Genomic DNA, 25,100 nt, shown 5'->3' on the forward strand with positions numbered 1-25,100 from the left:
TTTATTTTTAATAAAAATTAATTTATAAATAAATATTTAAAATTTTAAAATATCATAAATATATTTTTGAAAATAGGGTAAAACTCGGATAAAAAATTAGTATTTTTGGCCTTCTACTATTGCTTTAATTTGAATGGATGGGAAGTATAATAAAAACAAGTGCAGACTGTTATAAACAGTCTAACATATATTATCCGCTTTTGGTTTCAGATCCTCACGACTTTAAAACGCGTCTATTGAATTAAGGGTTTTTGGTCTCTGCTTATATACAAGCTCAGTAGATAGAACGAGAGCGATGTGGGACTTCAGATCACAACATACCTCCATCGCTATGGTGCTAATAACGTGTTATAAAATAATGTAATTTATTAAATTAATAGAAGGAAAACTTCTGAAATTATAACAAGAAGCAAAATGAAGAAGAAAGAAGAAAGTTTTTTATGTGAAGAAAGGTGTGTCAATTACATGAAAAGAAGGGGGGTATTTATAGGAGAATTGCCGCCCCTCTAATCAGAAAAATGACTTCCTTCTAAGCCAAGTTTCCAATGCCATTAATGTTTTCATACTCCTTTAGCCAAATTTTCTTCTCCTGCGTCAGCCTCTCCAATTTCTTCTTGCAATAATAAATGTTTTCCCACCCATTTTCTTGATTTTATTGGTGGAAAGGCATTGCACATCACAACACATCTCATCATTATCGTATTGATAACGTGTTATAAACAGTTCAATCGATATTGTCCAATTTAGACTTCAAGCCCTCACGACTTTAAAATACGTCATTTGAGTTAAAGGCTTCTGACCCCTACTTATATACAAGCTCAGTAGATAAAATGGGAGCGATGTGAGACTTCAGATCACAACACAGGCAACCAATTTGAAGAATTTTTTGTACTATTCTTATTGATGCGGACTTTCTATGATTTTGAACACAAACCCAATTAAAACATGACACAGGAAATCTTCTTCCGAAACTCATTAATAAAAACAAACAAAAAGCCTAAAGCCTAAAGCCTAAATCCTAAAAAGTTGTCAATTTGGAAAGAAACGAAAATATTAATAAAGTGGCAAACAAGATATGCCATGCTCGGCGTTAAGGCAAAGCACGCAATCCAATGAATCTATCTGTTTGTCGTCCGATCCAGTCAAATACGTGTGCCATTCATCGTGCTGTCGCCGTCCGTGCCACGCCAGATCAACCGTTGTTCATTTCTTTTTTATTTTGTTCCATTCATTAAAATCATATTTAAGTTATTTTAGTTAACCGTTATTATTTGATTGCAATTGCAAACTACAAATACAAAAATCTACGAGGTTTTTTTTTTTTTTGGTTTTTTCTGATGATCCAATGAGATCAGTATTGTTCGACGCCTGAATGAAAAGAAATGCCAGAAGCTTCTTCAAGGCATCGGAGCTCAGCTTATTTCAACGCCCTCACTCAAGAAATCGAGAAGAAGCTTCAGCGGGTTCGTTTTGACTTTTGAATTGTTGTTGTTCAGTTTTCCCTTTTTTTTTTTTTTTTGAGAAAACCAAGGATTATTAAGATTTCAAAATTTTAGGATTTAATTATTGGAAAAACCAAATATAATAAGCGTCTTGTTGATTTGCTTATAGATTTCTGTTTGTTGAATGAACGATAAGATTTAAATTCCTTTATCCTGCTCTTGCTTTAGAGCTTATTAATATCAGTTGATATTTTCTAGAAATTTTTTTTTTAAAATTACTTATCAAATGATACTCATTGCAGGCGCTAGCTTCTGCTTCGCAGAGGCGCAACTTGTTACAAGAGTTGTTTGCCGATGTGGCTTTAGAAATTGATGATCGAGCCAGAGGTGGGACAAAGCTGCAAAAGTACTTGTTTATTTCTACCTTTAATGTGCGCAAGATTAGAGTTTGAGGCTATGAGTGAATGAAGATGTGCTTCTTGTCATTACTATATTATAATCCTTTCAATTTGGTTAATTAGTTATTCCACATGATTTTATTGTGGAATATTGAATCATTGTCTGCCTTGTTAATGAACAATGAATTAGGAAATACTTTACGGCATTAAGTGCTGTGTTGGTTTAGGCTCATAGTCAGTATAGCCTGGAACATTTTAATGTACCAGCTAAATACATTTTCGTTAAATTTTATAGGAAAGGGAACATATTTTGAAGTTTTGGACTTACTATTCTACAGAGATACGGTTACAATGTGGAATTTTTTTGATGGGTAAAGTATTATGTACTCGCAACTTTTGTGAGTCATGTTTTGTTGCAGGCTTAATGTTATACATTACAATAAGTGCGACATTTCATGTTATACATTTGTGTGTATGCATGTGTGTTTTGTGTTAGACTTCCGTTATCGTACTTTCTACTGTAAAGTGTTCTTTTAGCAAATTATGTTTGTTCACGTCCACAGAGGCATATTTAAGCAATTTTGATATAGAATAAAATATTATTTTAGTGGATCTGGTTTGGTAGCTATTGAAACTTTTATTCATCTCAAAACTGAGTCTTTTGATTTAGAGGGAGTTGAGATTTACCTGTCAAGTGCTATGTTGTAATCACAATTCTTGTAGTTTCTCATAATTTGTGTTGAAATTGTTACAGATATAATTCTCAGCAAGGAAGAAGGTATAATTTTTCCTGCTGTGGATGATGTTGATGGTCAACTTTGCTTTTATGATGTACTTGCTGATTATTATGTTCGGGTGCCTGAGAGTGCAAATCGTATCCTTGATTTGATTGTCCAGCTGTGGAGCCAGTCATTTGCATCTCATATTTTCGCCCTCTTGTTCCACAAATGGGTATGTGTGATCACACTTTGTGCCATTCAAAACAAATTTTTGGTAATGATTTCTATAAGAGTTTTGTTCAATGGTGGAAACATATTATTCAAGTGTCATAAGAATCTCATATCAACCTTTTAGGCTATTTAATTATTCTCAGGTTCATGTAAGCTGATGAGACTCTCGTTTCTATCATGATTGTTTTTTTCTCTTTTTTATGGAACTTGAAAGCCTGAAAGAACTGCTACTTTGGTGCTTTTAATTTTTCCCATGAAGAAGCTCTTCTAAAGTAACAAAAGTTTTTGTCCTATCATTTGTTGTTCTTGAATTGGAATTTTTGTTCTTTTTATTGATATATGATTTAGCTGCCTTTCAACTGACAGACAAATTGATTGGAAGATCATCTTTTCTGTTCTTTTTCTCTTTTTCCTTTACTTTTTCCCATCAACACTTTTAATGTGCAATCATTTATCATTTGTTTGGAGGATCCAAATATCCAAGTTATGTCATGGTGATGAGTTAGGTCAAAATTTGATTTTGGACTTATTAAATATTTGAAAACTAGAAGTAATTTAAGTGTTATTTATTTCGCATACTTATGATTATGACCCTGTTGGGCTCTGCCTTGTTTATTTGTATATTTAATAATACATTATATGGTTGTTATAGTGTCAGAGTTTATTACTGGAGCTTCCTTGTGTATCATGACTTTTATTTGCCTAGGGATTTAGATAAATGTCCATATGAGGTTTTGTTATTGTTTATTTGTTAGATGAATTCTTTGCATGAACAAAAGAGTGAATAGTATATTGTCCTGTTAAAAATACTAATTACCTGTTTGGTCAATGAGGATTTTTGCAGATGATTGCAACTTGTACCATTGCCTTGATGCTCCTATTTCTTGAGCTGTATTGTTGTATCTTTGCTGCAGCTATTTGAAGTTCAAATTAACAGTGAAGTAATCCTACGATACTCATCTGCTCTTGTTCAAGGTGCTACAAATGTTTTCTGGTACGAATATCATCAGTTACAGAAGAATCGATTTTCCTTAAGTCGTTAGTTGTGGAGATGGCCTTAGTAGCTTTGGATGTTGTTATTTTTGGTAGTATTGTGTGTTTCATGTCTTTAGTAGATCATGCTTTTGAAAATAATTCAGAAATTCAAAATTTTAGTTTTTCATTACTCAAGATCTCAAATTCTTTTTCAGAATGATCTTCTTTCAGTCATGCATTGTTTTCATACAAATTAGGCACCTAGTGATGTATAAATTTCAATTGTCTAAAAACCAGAGCTTAACAGTTTCTAAAAAATGGATTCTTTTACAGTTAATAACACGCAATTCTGAATGTTATTTGTCATGTTTAAAAGACATTTTGAATCACACATTTTGCATAGCTTTGTCTGTTCTTATACTTGTCTGTAGTTCTTCTGTTGCACTCCCTTCCATAACTATCCCTCCGATGATTGACTTCCAACATTCTGGCTCTACTGTGATTCTTTCATTGTACATACAGTCTTCTATCTTGGTTTCCTGTTCTGTAAATTTTTTAATTTAAATATTGGTAAAATTTTGTTTTTTTTTCCATTTTGGTTACACATGTTTAGAAAGGATCCAATTTTATGTTGCTGTCATAATCCATGTGGTGATAGAGCAGAATTTCTGGCTTATTTTGGTTTTTCTAGCAGTGGTATATGTGCTTCTATATGTAAAAGTGGCAATCTAACCATGTATTTTAAGATACTTGTCTTGTAACTTAATGGTTTACTGTTAATATTCATCCTTGGCCTGTGGCAGGATTGACATCCAGACAAACACAAGGCGTTTCCAATCTCTTTTTCGGGTATGAGACTTCTGATTATGTAATAGATAGCAAGCTAAGCCGAATATTTGTTGTACTATGTTTTAATGCTCTTCCTCATTTTTTCCTCACTATTTTTTGCTTATCCTTCACATTGGATTCAGTATCTTCTTGAGGAAGTTGCTTTGGAGCCCAAACGAATAAATAAAATCCCTGGTCAGGTGAGCCAGTATTCTGGTTCATTTCAATTTTACATCTTTGGAATGTTCTACTTAGTGTCTAAGTTTTTATCATGTAATGTGAAAAACAATAATGCAAATTTGGAATTATTTCCTATATAAGTTGATGACTGTTCATTACTTTTTAGGCCCAACGCAATCTGTATCTTCTACTTTCAAGGTTTATACTTTTTTACAACTCAGGTAGGTGTTATAATCTATAAAAGTTTGCCATTGAACAAGAATTTGTACATAATTCAATGTGTTGTCTTATGCAGTTGATAAACTTGAAAGCTTCTTAAAGCAGTTTCCTGTTTTTCCAAATGCCTTTTTGGTTGGTAGTCCAGCTGACTTCTTTGCTATTGAACTGACAGACCAGGTAGAGTTGATAAATTTTTATTCAACACATAGCAAAATAGGAAATTTCAATTAGGCCCTTTAATGCATAAAACTTATTTAAGTTTTATTCCAAGACCACCCATTTGTGAGGAGCTAATTTATAATTTCTGTGTCATACACATATGGTGTTGCAACTCTGCCGTTTATCAGCTACAAAAGTTGAAGGTGGAGCCAGTCCTCTTGCATTACCTTTCACAAATTAAAGCTCTCCAAAGTAAATTGTTTCAACTCATTGTAAGATTGAGATGTGTAGTATCGTCTACGGATCATAATCAGTTTCAATTGCATGTAATATGGTATAACTTATGCAGGGATGGAACTGAGAATGACCACTAGTACAAGGTTAAAGACATGTTTGTATAGTTTTACTTCTCCCGGTGGTCCTATGTATCCTACAAGAGCTGTTCGTCATGCAGCCTGGGAGGCTTTGGACTTTCTTTACCCGGTGAGGTTATTAATTTTTTTTTTTTTTTTTTTTTTGGCTTTATGTCTAAGTTACCATGATAGTAATTCCAATTGTCTAATCTTCTAATTACCAAGCTTTATAGTTAATTATTAGGTATACCTTTTCTCTTTTCATTAAATTGTATTATCATATTTTTCTTAGCTGATTAGATGTTTCATGTTGATGGTTTGATATGGTTCCTTTTTGACCGTATATTGTTAAACATTCATGCATGCCATCATAGATTACACGTTTGTTGCCATCATACATATGTTTGTTTATTGTTATTATTCCATATTATGCAAAAGTGGCTGTTAATTTAATTATAAGATTTCTAATTATCATTGTTGTATAACAGGTCGGGCAGTACCCTCGGCATCTGATAAGTCTTTTTTTTCGACTTCTGTATCCATGTTACTGGCCCTCTTCATGTTGGAACTTTATAATGTCCTGCATAAAGGCTGTAGTATATACCTTGCTAAGGTTGGTCTTTTCCCGTTGGGAGAAGGTGAGGGAGCAAAAGAAATCCTAGATGCTGTTGCGGGAATGGTTTCTTTAAGGTTTGAACCGGATCTGGAGCGCTTAAAATATAAAAAAAAATGTTAGTTGTTTTACGCAAATGACTGTATAATTTGTGGTGTTTTTTTTTTTTTTGGGTCAAATTTTTGCCTTGTCTTTGTTATGCGTCACCCCGTTCATCTTAATCTTTAAGAGGTATAGGTCTTTCTGTTTCTTCTAATTATGAGACAATTTGTCCAGAAGACATTTCTTAGTTATAATGCTCTTTTTGGCACTATATTCATTTATATCACTGATAATTACTTACAGAAACTAGGACTTGGATGACATTTCGTACGATCAGATACCACTAACGATGCAATTTTATTGGTTGAACTCTTCTTCATTGAGGCAATTTTGTTGTTGAAATTGGAGGTGACAGAAGATTTGGGTTAAATCGAATTCACAAAGGCTTCTGTTCATCAACACGCTCATAAGCAAATGGGGCACACCAATCTGACAGGAATAAACAATAAAATTATATAAATATATATTTTTTATACATAATTTAAATATATAAATAATACATTATTATTTACTCAAACTCAATTATAAATTAATAATATTATTATTATCTAAATTATATATTAAAAATATGTACACTTCATATTGTTAACATGAATCTTTATGATTAACAATGAGAACTAAGGATGCAAGGAAATTTTTCGGATGCTAACGTACGACTGTCTGTGAAGAAATTTTTTTACCTAAAAAAAGTTACGAAGATTTATCCATTAGGGAACGATATAGAAGAAAATCTAGCATGCCACGTTAATATCTTGAGACACAGACCTTTACATGTACCATACATAAACGAAGTAGAAAGACAAAGCGAGGTAAAGAAAGTCTATAGAGCAGTAAGCAAAACATGCAAATACGATCCAAGTGCACACCAATCGCCAAAATTTAAGGTCAAGTGACAAACCAAAACATTCATTCTTATTAGAATGCCATGAAAACGTCACTACTTAACACAAAACATCATCAATACAGTAATGATTGGTATCTTACAATTCAAGTAAAGCATTCAACTATTTAGTGTAATGGAATATCTAACAAGCCATGCCACCCCAGTGACAAGCTACGCAGCACCAGAAATCATACTATTGAAACAACAACACCCCATAAGATGCTGCTACATCTTCCAATGAAAATTAGAAGTCGCTAATTAGTGACTTCTAATGGAATTACGTGTAAGACTACAAAACCAAACAAAAGCATTATCGGCCATGCAATCTCATGCTCGGTAGAAGAAAAATTATTCGAATCCAACTGTGGGAAGAATGACTAGAGCAGGCACTTGTAACCAACAACAATTTCTCCAGCACCACTACTCCGCCACAGATGGTCTTTCTATCAGAAACATAAATCGGCACTTGCTGGAAGCTTAAACAATCAAGCACCACAACATAGAGACAAACATACATGCAAGTATTCATAGAGCAAAATTATTTGACAGATAATAAAAAACACAATTGATTCATCATCTACGGAGTGATGGATTAAAAGATAATATTACCCAATCAATTTGTGGAAAAGAAAAAACATATGAGCAAATTACACATCTTTAGACATAAGCCCAAGCATGCAAGCAATTTAAGAAATTCCCCCACATTAAATAAACAAGATCGGTGAGATTCTGAACATCAAAGTTGCTATCTCTATTTCACAACTGTCTCCATGACAATCCACTTGGTAGAATCCAAAATGCAATTATCTCCACCACAGTATCCCACCCACGTATCAACCAGACAATTGACACATCAGTAGTCAATCAGTCATTCCAATAAATCAGGGATCCAGTACTCTGGAGAATATGTATACAAGAAATGAATAACTAAAAAAGCTAAAAGCCTAAACAGAAAATTCAACGACACAAGACAAAACTCTTACCTGTTAAAGAAATCCCACGAAAAAGGTAAAGCGTTAGAACCTCAAATGTGGTCTTTGCTTCTTTATGATGCCCATGCAATTAACAGACATCACCAGCTTCAGGAGAATTCTGTTAAAAATCAACCCCCCAATACCTAGCACCCAAGACTTTATTTGTGCATGCAAAAGCTAGAAACAGATTTGCGGCTTCAATACTCTGGCTTGTGGAATAGAAGAGAAAGGGCAAAAGAAACTATTGTCACCAAAACCATAATTGTAAATTACACTTTGAACTTGTCCATTAACCCAAATTTTAAACCCAAGTCAAAGGAACAGTTGACATGAAAAGCCCAAACTACACAAACATCCTAACAGTTCTCTCTAGTAGTGTTTTTCTTTGTTATCTAAATAGTAGGATTTGGTAAGAAGATACACAAAATACTTGAGGCTGTTACTCATCAATCATAACTTAGTCACAGAAGAAAGACAGCACTAGGTAATGGAGGCATGGTGGACGTTCAACTTGTCTGCATAGCTTCTGATGCTTCTGAATAATACTTGTCCAAATCAGCATCAAGGTCATCAGCAGATATCTTCTCATTATGGCCCCTTTCCCGTCCACGACCTCTTCCAAATCCACGACCACCACCAACTCCTCCACGTGGCCGTCTGAATGCACCACCCCTACCTTGTCCACTGCAGAATAAAAGGAGAATAACAATAAGAAAAATGCATCAATCCCACCAGAAGCACATAGGAATAAAAGCAGCCACCAAAAATGTAGGCTAACCTATGGGGAATCATCCAAAAAAATTTAAGGACAGAAGAGGATAATTTGTCCATAAGTAATCCCCACATAGCTGAGCAAGTCCAATTAGCACCAAGGCTTACTACTAAAAGATTATTTCTGTTATCCACCAACCAAAATTCCAAGGACGATGATAAGTAAACAGGAGCATGAATAACCTCAAACTTCTTCAATGGTCTCAGTATGGATATATTAATAATATTTTAACGACAATATCTTGTCTATATGTTGCATTTTATTCATTCTAGAGGAGCTGTTAATACGAATAACAGAAAATCTGTTATAGGCATTTCTGTCAATATACTCTGTGGATAGAGGAATACATAGGGCTGAACACAGTAAAATAAGAAATTGAAAGATGGAAGGGAATGTATTAATTATCAACATAATCAACATGTTATGAAGCACTAGCAACAAGACAATATAAATGCATTGACAGTATCTGAAAACCACCAGTAAAAGCAGATAAATATGTCTAGGAATAAAGTTAGAAGAGGTGGAAAGCCTATATCAGTTAGTTGCCATAACATGACTATACTCACATCAAAGAAGCAAAGTAGCACTAAAATCATGATCGCTTTTCATAAATGTATAATGTAACAAATGGAAGAAAAAGAAGAAAAGATCATACAGATTTACAGATTAGTTCACAATTCCATTGGCGAAAGCCCAGAAAAATTAACCAACACTTTTAAAACCCAACTCAACATGAGAGCACAATCAAATGCATACATCAAATTAAGCGGGCATACCCTCTAGAAAATCCTTTAGAATTTATGACATTTCCATTAGCAGCTGAAGGGGTAGCAGGAGTGGTGATGTCCATTCCCACAATCTCAATTTTCATTGGTTTCCCATCAAGTTGAACATTGTTGTATCTCTTGACTGCAGCCATTGCATCTGCTCGTCGCGAAAAGACTACTTCTGCCGTTCCCTAAGAAAAAGAGCTTTTGTTTCTAAACCAGAGCAGGACACAAAGAATTCATCAGAAGGACCAGTTTAGCCAAGCTTGATTAGATACCTTCGATCTCCCAATCCTATCATAGTGGACTGAGTACCGCTTCAGGTCACCTACTTCTGAAAACAGTTCCTGGACACAATTGCAGCAGCATTAAAAATTTAAGCATCACCACAGGTAATCTAGAATATTACAATCATGATTATTACATGATACTATTATCATAACCCATAAATTTACTACTGAGATTACAATAACAATGATAAGTAGCAAATCCAACAGATAGACTCCAGCACTGCCAAAAAAAGAAAGTACCTCTGGATTCAGGAGAAACAAATCAAACGTAAACAAGTTTCATACTAATCATAAACTGGTATTGTGTTTCAAGTAGAAATACATGACAGAGTCTAAACGATTAATAATTGGAGAGAAATAAAAGAGGCGTAATGTTAGTGTTCAATTCAGGTTGACTTGGTAAAAATGAATCAAAAGTAACACTTTATCTCTGCAGATCACAAAATCATAAATTATTTGATAAAAAATTCCCACTTAACACATAAATTTCATTACAAAAATCAATAACATATGAAACTAGCAACTTCTCTAATTAATGTCAGCACACAACAAGCGAACTGATATTGAAAAATCAAACGTGAAAATAATATAAATCCCAAATAAAAATAAATATTTACCTTGATGTCCTCATTAGAGACACCATATTCCAGATTAGATATGCAAAGCTTCGTTTCGGTCTCTATAGCGGAGGCCCTACTCGCTTGCTGAGCTGGAAACGCCGTCCCCTGATCTGTAAACATATCGTGCTGCCACGTTGTCTCCGGCGCCTGAATCCAAAATAAGCAAAATCATAATAAAATTAAAACCGATGAAGCACAAATAACAACAATGATAACAGATCTAAAACGTAAAGCTTTTAAATTACCTTGGTGGTGGCATATGGTGCAGCACGATTGGCCCCTAGGTTGGAGAAGCGGCGAGCTGGTCCAGGGCCAGATCTTCGACCGCGGCAGCGGAGGTTGCCGGATCCGGACTTTTTGTTTTTCTTGATAATGTCATCCAGAGACATATCTAAAGCGCTCGACATCTTTAAAATAAATCACAGATTAAAATAAAAACTAATGAAAACTAAAACGTAGTAAGCGCGAGAAAAATATACAAGCAATGCAGAAAATTTGGGGTTTCCTAGTAGAGGAAACAACAGCATTAGAACTACTGAAAACCCAGCGTTCACGAGGTTTATATTTGTTGATTTCTCGCAGTTTATATTAGAATCATTATGGAAGGCTCAATAAGTAATCAGGTGTCGTGGTGTAGTTGGTTATCACGTCAGTCTAACACACTGAAGGTCGGTTCGAGTCCGGGCGACGCCAATTTTTCAAACTGTTGTCCATTATATTTTCGGTATTCACCAATCCCCACCCCTCTCAGCTCTATATTTGGCATCAAATTCCACCCACCCCACAACCTTTTTGTTTTTGTATTTAAGTCACCCCTACCACCAATCCCAAGCATACCTCTTTTTTGGTATAAGTCACCCCAAAAAAATATATTTATTACTAATTCACCCCTCTTTCAATAAAACACACTCCGACATTTGAAAATTATCTTTCACCTTTCCAGTGAATATGTGATTATGAATATTGTTTCATCAAGTAGTAGCTTCAAGTGCTGGGTTTTTTGTCAATAGTCAACACATGTTCACAAACAATTTGTGCAAGGAGGAAATAATTTATGTTACGCTGATATATATTACAACTTCGGGAAACCATAGTTGTTTTCACTCTACCTGGCTGGAAATTACAGGAAGAATAAATAATACATGTTAAGTTAACACTTGTTAGTAGTAAAGTCATATTTTTTGCACTTGAACGGGATTTCACATGAAAAGATAAAAAATCGACTTGTGCATGAGCGGATAAAGGATAGTGTTTATAAAATAAAATAAGTGGAAAATGGTTTTTAAAAGGGCCCAACCGGGTTCGAACCGGTGACCTCTTGATCTGCAGTCAAATGCTCTACCACTGAGCTATGGACCCAACTGGTGAAGTATGATCTCTCTTTTTTATCTATGATAACTTCGTTAAAAAGTCTGTCAATGAAAATATGTTTTAATGAAAGGATGATTATCTTAACACGGTAAAATCAAATTTTTATTTTAAATCTAAATAATAATAATTTCCACTCATTAACAATTTGCCTTCAGAATCTTACAAATAATCTTGTTATATCCATTATAACAAGCGACGAAGGAACAAAGAAATCCAACGGAGGCTTATTCGACACAAACTCTTCTTAGAAAAGTTCAGAGGAATCCTAACAATATCTTCTACATAAACATAATGAAGAAGCCACAGCCACTGTTAATGATAAGAGGATTGTCCCATGTTGCAGTAGAAGCCAACGTAATATGATTGAGTCAAGAGAAACAGAGAAATGAAGAAAGAAGGGATGGAGGCACGTTTGTACCACTATATCAAATGACTAATACACCCTTGCTTGTATGAGGAAACAAGTCAATTTTTCATTTCATAACCACGGTGGTAAATCAGTCATTAAAAGTTCTATACTTATATACCATCATTATCATCATCACAAAAAACAACGATCATTGCCTGAGCGCTAACTCAGTCCATCCTAAACTATTTTAAGGATGCGTTTGGTTAACGGTAAGATAGATTATCTTGATAATCTATCTTTTATTCTTTTGTTTGGTTTATCAGTAATAAAAGATTACAGTAATCTTCTATTACCAATATTGACGTGTTAGATAATATAGGTAGTAATCTGATTACTATCTTCACCTTAAGTATTTAAAGATTACTGGGGTAATCTTGAGTTTATTATAGAAAAATTATTATTTATTAATGTTTTGAGATTAAAATAAATTTATTTTTAATTAATATGACAAATAATATAAAAAATATTTAAAAATAATTATATTCAAGGGCATTTAAATAAAGTAATTTACTAGTAATCTTTTATTACCTTTAACCAAACACAATAATTATTTATACCTATCAAATTTTATCAAACATAATAATCATTTATACCCAGTAATCTTCTAAGTAATATATCTTCAAGGTAATTTTTCTATTTTAGTAATCAAACATTACCCAAACCAAACGCCCTCTACGAAGTAAACTTTGTAACGGCCTTGGTACCCTATGAAACAGCACTCTTAGCCAGCTCACCGGGAAGTACAAGTCTCACAACCATCTGAATTTCCCGAGAGGTAATAGTAGGCTTCTTGTTGTACCTTGCCAGCCTCAACGCTTCCTGAGCAAGCTTCTCGAAAATATCATTAATGAAACTGTTCATGATTCCCATAGCCTCAGACGATCTACATTCAGTCGTATACTATTTATTTTTACGTTGTATTTAAAAAATATTGAGAGAAAACTTTTTATTAATCAGGTGCATATTTAGTCTCCAAAGCCTTGGTCTAGAGGCCAATGGTCGCATCTTGAAATGTAAAAGCCATGCAAATTGATTTTAGTGACCGGGAATAAGACACCATACTACACAGCAAGCTTACTGAACAATCTAAACTAGAATTGTCTGTTACTAGAATAATTCAGCTTTTGGTTGGAAACTGAGAATTAGGTCATAAAGACTTAGGGCACTTAAAAGAAACATTCCCATCATTCCTATTTGTATATTCACACTAATATTTAAGCTTACAATTTATTAACAAGCACACCATAAAGCATTAGAATGAAGGCACGGGAAAAGAGGGGCACGTTTTGCTTATGTTTGAATACAAACCAGCATTCTGAATGGTATTTAATTGCTTGCAAATTTATGCTAGGATGATAAGAAAACTAAAACATTCATCTTTCAGTTAAAAGAAATGGAAACCCTAGAAGGGTCCACCTTAGCTTTGTAGAAATAACTACAAGTAGCCACTCATTTTATAACTTCCACACCATAACAAATTGATAAAGACATCACCAAAAATCACTGAATTGGTTCTAGATGAAGAAATGCTGCATAGGTGAAACTGCATGAACAAACCAGTATATCATAATTCAGTCAGGTCCACACTGCCTCCATAAACTATTAACAATGGGTAAAGCCGACAGAATTGATACAATCTCCATTTTGAGAGGTGGAGACTTTTATTCAGTTGGCACGGCTTTTAAAAACGTCAAGACCCATCTCAGTAGGATCAGTCGCCTGCAGCTCTACTTGAATCCCATCAAGCTCTCTCTTGAACCTGTCCTTGGAGCTTGCATATATCATCTTGCTTCTTACCCTTGATGTATCAGGAGACCTTAATAAACAGTTAAATAGATATTAGAACCTGTAATAGCAAAACAGCTTTAAGTATATACATAAACAATAGCTTTTGGCCAGTTATATTTACCAGGCAATGAAGAAAATCCTGCTTTTCTGGCAGTTCTCCTCAGTAACAAAATCAAAATCATACACAGCATAACGGCACTCATCCGCAGGAAGGCTTGCAGTAAAGTCTTCATAGCTTTGAGAAGGCTCACCAACCTTTTCTACAATAACCTGCTTCTGTTTCTCCTCAATCTTAAACACAATATAGCGGTAGGTTCTTTTGGCCTTCAACTCCAAAAACCTTAACTTGCAGTCATCATGCACAGCCATACCCGAAGCAGCATTAGCCTGTGAAAAGAATGAAAAAGGTATATAATTAGTAAGATAAACATTTAATTGACGCAACCCACAAGTGCAAACTAAAGATAAGATTTCCAAAGATGACTCCTTCATTGTGCTTCCACCAACTGTCACAGACAAAAAGATCCAACCTCCTATATGTTCATGCCTAACACTTTCAGTATATTAGAGAATAAAATCACAAACTCAATTCATTGAGGCAACCAGCAGTAATTGACCCTCCAGATTACTCTTTTTTGACTTTCTTTCCAAGTATATATACATGAAAAATTAAATAACAAAAGTCCACATTAACCTAATAAACACACCCACTCTTCTCTCATACATTATGAAGCCTAACATCACCATAGCACTGGTCCATGTATAAATAAGATTAGAGTCTCATGTATACATAAGATAGTAAAGAACATAGCATAGCCAAGACAAACAAGGCAGCTCAGAGGCAAGAGAAAAAAAAAAAAAAACCTTACTTATTACCAAAATCCAAGTCTTCTTGCAACAGTCATTATCAACTATGAACCAAAATTTTAAAAAGGAAAAAGGAACAGGATGACTTAAATCTCATACTATCATGAGTGGACCAGGCGTTCCAAAAGCCAATTGAGCCCTCAGTTAAAACAGAGATTACAGAATTCTCCCAAAATTGAAAGATGATTTAAACCATGGATTCAAAACTTTAAACATATTCTGTCTTTCATGCTAGTCATCAACTTGAAAATCAACATATTAATTTCAATTAACTTTATTAAAGGTTTGAATTAGCAAAACTATCACGAACATCCCTGTGTAATGTGTTGGAACACACCGTGTACAACAACACTATCTTAAAGAAGCACATCATCATCATCATCGCTAAAAAGAAATGAACACATTATGCCCTTAACAGAAATCAAATACCCACAACAGCGTTCACTAATAATCCTTAACGTGTCAAACCAGCAAAAACGCAAATAAATACAATCAAACAAATAAAAAAAACTAATAATACTTCAAAAATAGACCAAATCATTCTTATTACAGGTCTTTCATCAACACGAATTTCAAGGATCTCTAGTCAGCAAACAGTCAAAACCCAAAACACACATCAGATCTAAGTAATCCTTGGCCCCAAACAAAACTAAAAGCAAACGTATTACAACAAGCACCAAGAAACCCAAAATGATAAATTAAAAATAAAGTTTACTGTGAAAGCTCATAGACGATTAACTCACCATATTTGAAAATCAAGCGCTAGGACAGACAATTCTGCAGAGAGAACGAAACTTGATCGGAGAAGAAATGAAATGAACTCTTTTTAAAGTTTAAGCGAAGATTGAGATAACCAAGAAAGAATATACTTATTTATTTTGTATTTTTTTTTTTCAAATATGAAAAATCTGACTGATGGTGCATTTGGTGGCTGAGGCTCCACCGGCCGCTAAATATCATCATGGGGGGTCTTTCGTGACAACAGAAGGAAAGCACATCTTTCCAATCATCATTTGACACGTAGCAAATGTGAAATGTCCCTTGTGCCATATACTGACATTGCTTTCTTGGTCGGTTTTGGACAAATGTTGTCGTCTAAAGCTCTCAGCTAGCTGCTCGCGATGTTAAAGTTTTTCACTTTTTACCACAAAATTTTCACTTTTACTCCATCTTATAGAATATTAGCTGGCATAAATTTTTTTTTTTTAAGTGCCTTTTTTAAGAATCCCATCAAAGTTGATCAACGATCAAATATAAAACTAGCTCTTTTTCATCTAACAGACAGTAAGGGATCTGGCTAGACTATACGGTTAAAAGCAATAAGATCCGCTTAGTTACAAACTTCTTTACTCTCTCACTATAATTTTTCTATCTTTTATTAATTTTTTATAGTTAAAATAATATTACTTTTAATTAATATAATAAATAATATAAAATATATTTTAAAATTATTATAGATAATGACATTTTAAATAAAATTATATTTTAGTAATATTTTATTATTTCAAATCAAACACAATAATTATTTTATATTTATCTATTTTTATTAAATATAGTAATAATTTATTTTCAATAATTTATCTTTATGATAATATTTTATATTTGATAATAAAACATTACTTAAACCACATGTATTCAAAAGGAAACTTTATTCACCTTTCTAATTCAATTAGAATTGAAATAAATTATTACAATAATATTGAAATTAAGAATTACTTGATTATCTTAATTTGAATTTTCTCATCTATATATAAAAGATCATAACATGAAGAATGAGGGAGGTGGATACATGTAAACTGACGCATATACCTTGAGACTAAGTGTTACCTAACCCTATACGAGGTATATATCATCAAACAATGCACTATGAACATCGGTAATATAAATATCAAGCCAAATCATATTAAAAATTTGGTGTCTTATTGTCTTTATCTTTTATTTTAATCTCTTATATTCAGATGACATCGTAATAGACATTAGTCTTATCAAATTTTAATCGCTTCTACCATAGCTTAATTTGCCAAGGTTCTAAATTGTGTTTATCGATTGGAGACAAGAAATAAAAGGACATCAACAACTTGCCACTAAAAGGAAGGCCATCGTCACATTATGCCATTATACACTCTCACAATCAAACTTCTTTCATTGGCTAATGGAACATGGTACAAAAAAGCTTTGGATAATCAATCATCTAAAAATTCAAATAATAGTCTATAACTGTTTATTTTATAGAATCTAATCAACCCCTTATGACAGACATTTCACAATCAGATCATAATATAGTTCCTCAAACAAACTTGTTAAAGGTGACTCTCCCAATGTCACCCAACTGATAAATACCACCACCCTAGTTGCACACACCTTGCTATGAGGGCATGCCCTAATAAGGGAATAGTTATAGAAACATATGCACCACCTACAAATTCTACAAGTATACATCGATGGTGACAATGACGAAGCAACATTCAGAGGGCCCCTAATCCTCATCATTATACTTTGTCCCCTAAACCTATTGGATTCCAACAAATTTTGGTAAGAAAAAACAACAACATAGGGCACCACACCATACTTTACCAGTTCAATACTCTTGGCGAACAACAACAATGCAAATGATTGACAAATTTAACAATAGTACAACCTTTGGTTGATGACAAAATAAGCAACCAAGGTTACCCAACCCTAAGGTCACCAGTATACGATCACCTGAATACTCGTCGTACCTCATTTGAATAAGGTGATTGAATGTACCCTAAAGGATAAAATCTTTCAACTAATGAGATGTGCCTCCCATTGAGCATACCTTATTGACCAATTTATATGACATAAGTTACAATTAGGGCTAGATTCGAATTGAGCTTGAATGAGCCCAAAACGAGCTAACCTCTATTGAGCTTGAGCCTGCAAGTTCAACATTTTTGAGCTCAAGTTTTGGAATGTTTAGCTCATCAAGCTTGTATACTAAAAATTTTTAATACAAAACAACGTCGTTTTGACTGATATATATTAAAACGACGTCATTTTACTAACGAGTTAGTGAAAAGCTCGAGCTCAAGCTCGAGTTGCTTGAACTTAGTTCGGTTCAAATCTAACCCTGGTTACAACAGACGAGGTAACCCACGCCTTCAACTATGAGGTATGAAATGATAATAAATAAATAACACCTATAAACATATGAAGCACATCTCTAATATAGAGGATAACATTCGTTCAACGAATATATATCCCTTAAATAATTTTATAATTAAGAAGTTGAATGTAACTTTCCATATGAAAATAATATTTTTATGACTCCTAACTTGGAGAAAATATATATAATTAGGTAGAAATCATTTTTTTATATATATGACACAAATATTTTGCATTTTAATTTACACTCTTATTAAGATTTCAAGCCACTTGTATATAAAAGAAATTAGTGCATATCATGTATGGAGTTGTTTTTGGGTTTCATGTTGTTAGTTAACAGTTAACCATATGTATAGAGACAAGCTAACTTTTGTATTGTTTTGCAATAAATCATGTTATTATTTATTGTGTTTTGATACAGTTTTACTTGTTATATAGTTTAAATTATTTCAAATCGAACTAAGTCAATATGAAAATATTTTGATTTGATTTAAAATTTAAAAAAATTGATATGATTTTATTTCAAATTGAGTTAAGATTTAAAATCTTCAAACTAAAATCTAAATTAACACGATCCATTAACAAAAATTATCAAATCTAGTAATAACCCTTCATTGGCTATTTAATAGTTAAAAAAAAAAAATCATTCAACATTTAAAAAAGAGAATTTTAAATTGTAATGATTTGTTATAAATAAAATTAAATTTATGACACACAGAAACCACTCCCTTAAAAATGTTTTCACCACCCAAAATGATATAATAGCGGGAGATTGAAATTATTCCACGATGGCGCCCAAAGCAAGTTAAAGGAAATTCAAAATCTGTACTCGTTAACCATTGGTCCATTTTAACTTGAACGGATCGCAACTAAAACATCCACAGCCGTCCATTATAACTTAATCCAAAGGTACAGATCTGTCCACTCCAATGCCCTTCCATTTTTTACACTGCTTTATAAAGCCCAACACCAAATCTCAGAAATCCTCGTATCGTCTCAATTTTATTTTATTTTATTTATCAAAGCTTGTGTTAGCAATCCTAGCGGCTTAGGTTGAGTCATGGATACAGGAGGCAAAGTGAAGAAGGGAGCCGGAGGAAGGAAGGGAGGTGGTCCTAAGAAGAAGCCAGTTTCAAGGTCTGTGAAAGCCGGACTCCAGTTTCCCGTCGGTAGAATTGGGCGGTACTTAAAGAAAGGTAGATACTCGCAGCGGGTTGGAACCGGGGCTCCAGTTTACATGGCTGCCGTGCTTGAGTACCTAGCCGCAGAGGTAAATATTTCTTCGTTTGGGGCTTAATTGTAACTTAATTTAAATCGTAATCTAATGTCTTTGAAATTGTGCAGGTTCTGGAGTTGGCTGGTAATGCGGCACGTGACAACAAAAAGAATAGAATTATCCCAAGGCACGTGCTCTTGGCTGTAAGGAACGATGAAGAGCTTGGAAAGTTGCTGGCTGGTGTGACCATAGCTCATGGCGGCGTGTTGCCGAACATTAACCCGGTATTGTTACCGAAGAAGACGGAGAAGGCGGCCGGCAAAGAGCCCAAATCTCCAGCCAAGTCCCCCAAGAAGGCTTAAATAGATATATTTATAGTTGTATTTATTGTTGTGAAGAATGTGCTAGGGATGGATTTTAAAAGTTAGAATTTTGTTGGTTAAAGGATGATGAATGAAACCATTTGTTTCTGTTGCTTAGCAATTTCCAGGGTTCCAATTTTATATAAAAAGTTATGATACACTGTAACTGAATCAATGAGGTTTTAGACAAAGCTGATTTAAGTCATCTGAAAGAGAAACTGACTTGATGTAGCAACACTTCAATTGACTATTAATTTGTGAATTGGTCTTTCTTCCTAAGAACAGTAACAATAAAATGAGATAATTTTTAGATTATGTATGTATATAGCTTTCTGGTTTTGGAAAGAGAACCCATCCTTTTATAACTATCATCAAGGGAAGGAAACTGATAATACAAGAGAATGAAGCATTGTCGTGTACTAGAATAAGAAAGTTAGCAATCATGAATCGATGATCTTTTAAACATCCATTGGAGGGTTCTTGGGACTCGGCGGATGGCGATCTTGGCTGTGGCCGTGACGATGGCAGTGGCATTGTGTCGATATCTGTCCGACCATTCCATAACTTGAGCTTGTTCCTACAATCGGATATAAAAAACTATCAAAACCCTGTTGAAATAGAAGAATGCCTTGACTTCCATTCTTTTCATAAACTTACACATGTATAGAAACTATTCCTTTTTTGTAGACATTACCGGAAGATAACTCATCAACCCTGAACAACATTTTTCAGTTACAAAGAATTTGAACATCCTAGGAGGTGTTAAAAGACTAAAAGAGTTTTATTTTAAATAAAAACAATATAAAAAGTGATATATAAATATAGTAGATAAAATTTTAATATAACTCAATTTATTTTGTGTAATATGAATTTTAATTTCTATATTTATAGATCTAATATATTTTAGGTGATTATATTTGAGAGAGTGTTAAAGACTAAAAGAGTCTCACAATATAAATGTGGTATATTAAATTTTAACAGATTTAATATATTTTAGGTGGTTGTATTTGAAGGAGGGTGGGATATTGAACTTTAAAATAAGTAAATTGATTTTGTGTAATATGAATTTCGATTTTCATACTTAGATGTCTAATATATTCCTATACGGAGAAACAAGTTTAGGAGAAGGTATAGAAATTAGAAAGTCTCACAATTTTCTAGCCAAGTCACTGCCACATCTAATGGAATATGTCTGAGAAACCCAGGTGGTATATTGGACTTTAATATAAACAAATTGATTTTGTGTAATATGAATTTCAATATCCACACTTGTACGTTTAATATATCTTTATATAAAAAAAACAAGTTATTGGAAAAGAGAAGGTATAGAAATTAGAAAGTCTCACAATTTTCTAGCCAAGTCACTGCCACATCTAATGGAATATACCTGAGAAACCCAGGTGGTATATTGGACTTTAATATAAACAAATTGATTTTGTGTAATATGAATTTCAATATCCACACTTGTACGTTTAATATATTTTTATATGAAAAAAACAAGTTATTGAAAAAGAGAAGGTATAGAAATTAGAAAGTCTCACAATTTTCTAGCCCAAGTCACTGCCACATCTAATGGAATACACCCTGAGAAACCCTATTACTGCTGCCACCATTAGAACCATGCCGTAGTAAGGGAGTCAACGAGTTGACACTACTTATCAAAACACATTGTTTATCATTTTATCATCATTACGAAGCCTAAGGGTGCACTCATCAGAATATAATTACATATACAGGAGAAGTTTCGATTATCAATTATCTTACATATTTCCAAAGACAACCAACCGAGTCGATGAATCCTGCAAAAACCACAAAGAACCAAGTCAAAAAAGAAGTTACATCCATATGAACTAAGACAAATTTTCACCTTTAGCAGTTTCAAGAAACCATACAAAGCTCTTTCTTATGTTGTTCAGTGAATTCTTTAACTTAAGGATCGAAATTCTTTGACAATGGTATATTCTTGATATTGTTACCGATATATAAAGAACAATCCACAAACACAAAGTTCAACAATGTAATATGCAGATTGTACAGAGAATCTTTCTCACATTTAAGTGTATGCATCGTTACAAATTCGGAATATATGAAACACAAGCACACAAGATCAAGAAGGGTGAAAGGCAGATCAATATTACTATATTGACCACTTCTTGACATAAAGCAATGTGGGCATTTTATTCACGACAGAAGAAGACCCGTGGATCTTGAACACAATGAAATTTCATGAGAAATCTATCTGTCATTGCAACTTCGTCTGATTAAAGATCACTAGAACTTGGAACAGTAAATTCTCTGAATCAAGAAGTGGTCAAAAAAGAAGTCTACTTCTCGATTTCAAATTTCAATTGGGTTAGTAGAGAGAGAAGAGAGGCTCTTAGATTCTGGAAGAGTCAAAACAAGGGAAAAACCGAGAATAAGAGGAAAGTGTTTAATAATATATGTAGTTTGAGAAAGTGAAAGAAGAGCAACGATTCTTTGTTTTTCAGTTGTAACTGACGTTGTGCGTAGGTATCTTATGGGTTTAAGCACTGGCTCAAGTGTAGCTGTGGTGGACTCCAAGTGACTTGTACGTAAGATTTATTGAATTTGAAGCTATGTGATAAGGGAACCGTGGAACGGGTGTTCAAGCCGTAGTAGGATACTAGAAACGGCTGTTTCAGAAGCATTTTCATATTAAGCATATTATAATGAAGAAGGAAAAACTGCTAATTCGGTGGAGGAGAACCTTAAAAAGAAGGAAAAAAATTATGTAAAAATGGAATATTTGTCATCTCTTTTTTCATTCTCTCGCGTCATGTTTATATTCCTCTACAATTGACAATTGACAATTGAAGTGGGGCATAATTGGTATTACACTTGTACAAATAATGATTTGTTAAAAAATTTCGTTAAAAGTAGTAAAAATTAACAATGGATTCAATGATTCCCTAGCTGGACTCTCAATGTAATCTCTGCTCATAATCTTGAAGTCACCTTAGAGGTTAGGACATATGAGTGAGTCTGTTATGAGGAGTTGGAGTAATTTGTTGGTCCCTTTTTGATAAATCTGCAATGTCTTGTGAATTGGGTCTGGTTTTGACTCTATCATCCCTTATCCCCTAAAAAATAACCTTGCTTTCAAGACTTAGATGATGGTAATTCAGCTAAAGGTCATGTAACAACTCTCAAGAAGTGTCATTTGGAAGCAAGCCAGTCCATTGTATCAATATCTCCTCCGGATCAGCAACATTGATCCTTTTGTTTACAACCATTAATGGTCCTTAATGGTTGTATTACAGGTTCGTTGTCCACAACAATTGGAGGAAGGGACGAAGGTGTTGCAGGACTTGAGCCTTATGTGGTTTCAATATAAAAACATGGAAGGTGGGCAAAATATGCTAAGTTGGAGGAAGGTCCAAGGTATGAGCAACCTTTCCCACACAGGCAATAATTTGAAAGGGTCTATAGTATGGTTTTACTAGTTTGTGCTGAACTTTGGAAATAATCGAAGTCTAGCAGTGCGACTGCAATTTAACAAAAACCCAATCATCAACTTGGAACGTTATGTCCTGATAGTGAGCATCAACGCTCTTTTTCATTTTGCTATGTGCTGCCATCAAATTTTGGTGTAATTGGGCAAAGATGTCCTTGCGGTTGGAACAAAAGTTGTGAACAACTACAATAGTGGAAGTGCCAAGAAGATAACTCGGTGTAGTGGGAGATAACCTTCCGTAAACAATTTGAAAAGCAGTGAAACTATTGTAAGAATGAACAAAAGTGTTGTAGCACCATTCACTGCTTCGGCTAGACCATCAATTTAGAGATCATAAGCTGAACTCATTTCAAGTTTAGTCTCGTGAGAGGCTTGAAGAGCTCACACCAGAAAATACTAACAAAAATTGGGTCTTTGTCAGAAATGATGTTGCGGGGAAACTCATGCAACTTACAAATGAATGCGACAAATAGCTCAACAATTTTGTAGTTGGTGAAATGAGTCGGCAACATTCTGAAATGGACCACTTTGGAGAAGCAATTAACGACCACTAGAATTATTGTGTTAATGCGGTTCCTCGTGCTCACAGGGTCTACCATACCATGACCTGTCAAAAAGCAGGACTTGAGGGTATGTTAGCCAAGGACATCACAAGACCCTAGGTCTCTCAGTTGCTTGACTGTCTTACAGGCCGAATCCAAAGACCCTCAACACAGTCAACACATCTCATGGGCTTGGCACGGTCCACAATTTTGCGAGTCGTGTCATCGCGAGCAATGCTTTTTTTGAGGGGTAGAGCCCCTGGACACGGCTAGCTAGATATGAAATTTCCATGAGTCATCCATGCAGGCACCTCTACATTGACTTGCAACAACAGCAGAATTTCAAAATTCTTGCTTGACTAAAGAATGCACAATCACTATTAATGTAATAGCGATTCAAGCAACGTGTGAATGCGAAATAGATATGTCCAAATTTTCAGAATAATCTTTTAAAATCGTTGTCCTAATCAAGATTGTGTGAAAGTTTGAATCCAAAAGTTTGTAGGTAGCGTAAGTTGATGAAGCAATTTCTACGAAAGGTTGACGAGCGTGTTATGAGATCCTCCACAGAAGAAAAAAAAAACTCCCTCACCAACAAAGAACTATTATTTTCTTAAAAAATAAAATAAAATAAAATTTTTTATTAGAGATATATAACATATTCAATACCCAAAAGCTTCGTGATATTTTATAAACATATTAATTAAAATTATAATAATTTGATTAGGACGTAAGGAATTACATAATCAAGGGCAGTATTATTTGTAAGGCCAAATGACACTTTCCCACCAAAGGTTTGGTGCAATGCACTGTTCATTCATCAATTATCAAAAATCTAAATACTTATCCCTCTATTAAATTTTACTATTAACATCAATGGTAAAATAGTTATTTAATAAAAATATTTAAAAAATTAAAAATTTATCACATTTTCACCTTCAAGTTTAAAACTAATAAATTTTCTCGACTTAAAATTTAAAAAACTTTATTTTTCCTAAAGTTTTCCAGTACATTGCCAAAGGTCAAAGATGGTAGCGTTCTCTCTCTCTTTCAGCTTTTCTCTTAATCGCACTCCATTTTCAAACATTATTAGCCAACAAAGACGACTCTCAGCTTTTCTCTTAATCGCACTCCATTTTCAAACATTATTAGCCAACAAAGACGAATCATCTGTTTCTCGATGAAGACAAATCGTTCGTCTCTTGAAGAAGACGAATTGCATCTTCGTCTTTATTGACTACTTTCCTAAGTCCATGATAGTTGGGAATAGAATGGGAGGGAGAGAGAACGTAGCCATCGCCGCCATTAGACGTCGACAATGGTAATTGAAAAAATCATAAAAGAAAATATTCATTTTTTAAACTTTAAATAGGGATATTCATTATATTTTTAAATTTAAGAGAAAAATATGATAAATTT

General features: G+C 33.9%; 4 protein-coding genes and 2 non-coding genes across 8 annotated transcripts; 3 read left to right on the top strand and 3 right to left on the bottom strand.

Annotated features, from left to right (window-relative positions):
- Positions 1-1,006: 1,006 nt before the first annotated feature.
- Positions 1,007-6,430, top strand: LOC123226595. 3 transcript variants are annotated; one of them, XM_044651145.1, is made up of 11 exons: positions 1,008-1,463; positions 1,745-1,848; positions 2,595-2,791; positions 3,705-3,784; positions 4,569-4,614; positions 4,737-4,793; positions 4,940-4,994; positions 5,069-5,169; positions 5,340-5,403; positions 5,501-5,634; positions 5,993-6,430. In XM_044651145.1, the coding sequence occupies exons 2-11, from the start codon at positions 1,815-1,817 to the stop codon at positions 6,164-6,166; spliced, it is 942 nt and encodes a 313-aa protein (XP_044507080.1). In that variant the 5' UTR covers positions 1,008-1,463; positions 1,745-1,814; the 3' UTR covers positions 6,167-6,430. The 3 variants fall into 3 exon arrangements, with proteins under 3 accessions (XP_044507079.1, XP_044507080.1, XP_044507078.1); XM_044651143.1 differs by having other exon boundaries at positions 1,745-1,829; XM_044651144.1 differs by lacking the exon at positions 1,745-1,848 and having other exon boundaries at positions 1,007-1,463.
- A 1,864-nt stretch (positions 6,431-8,294) lies between these two features.
- On the bottom strand, positions 8,295-11,091 carry LOC123226127 (THO complex subunit 4A-like). Its single transcript, XM_044650612.1, has 5 exons — positions 10,771-11,091; positions 10,523-10,672; positions 9,894-9,962; positions 9,625-9,806; positions 8,295-8,760 (listed from the first exon to the last, which is right to left on the bottom strand). The coding sequence occupies exons 1-5, from the start codon at positions 10,930-10,932 to the stop codon at positions 8,583-8,585; spliced, it is 741 nt and encodes a 246-aa protein (XP_044506547.1). The 5' UTR covers positions 10,933-11,091; the 3' UTR covers positions 8,295-8,582.
- Positions 11,092-11,147: 56 nt separating this feature from the next.
- On the top strand, positions 11,148-11,218 carry TRNAV-AAC. Its single transcript has one exon. It is a non-coding gene; the product is annotated as a tRNA-Val (tRNA).
- Positions 11,219-11,812: 594 nt separating this feature from the next.
- Positions 11,813-11,884, bottom strand: TRNAC-GCA. Its single transcript has one exon. It is a non-coding gene; the product is annotated as a tRNA-Cys (tRNA).
- A 1,805-nt stretch (positions 11,885-13,689) lies between these two features.
- Positions 13,690-15,893, bottom strand: LOC123224816 (actin-depolymerizing factor 2-like). Its single transcript, XM_044648540.1, has 3 exons — positions 15,704-15,893; positions 14,215-14,480; positions 13,690-14,121 (listed from the first exon to the last, which is right to left on the bottom strand). Exons 1-3 carry the CDS (start codon positions 15,704-15,706, stop codon positions 13,971-13,973), a joined length of 420 nt encoding a protein of 139 aa, XP_044504475.1. The 5' UTR covers positions 15,707-15,893; the 3' UTR covers positions 13,690-13,970.
- Positions 15,894-19,074: 3,181 nt separating this feature from the next.
- Positions 19,075-19,783, top strand: LOC123225338 (histone H2A-like). Its single transcript, XM_044649274.1, has 2 exons — positions 19,075-19,356; positions 19,431-19,783. Exons 1-2 carry the CDS (start codon positions 19,147-19,149, stop codon positions 19,662-19,664), a joined length of 444 nt encoding a protein of 147 aa, XP_044505209.1. The 5' UTR covers positions 19,075-19,146; the 3' UTR covers positions 19,665-19,783.
- Positions 19,784-25,100: the final 5,317 nt, after the last annotated feature.

Source organism: Mangifera indica, chromosome 9 (genome assembly GCF_011075055.1).
Source record: "Mangifera indica cultivar Alphonso chromosome 9, CATAS_Mindica_2.1, whole genome shotgun sequence".
Classification (NCBI taxonomy): Eukaryota; Viridiplantae; Streptophyta; class Magnoliopsida; order Sapindales; family Anacardiaceae; genus Mangifera; species Mangifera indica.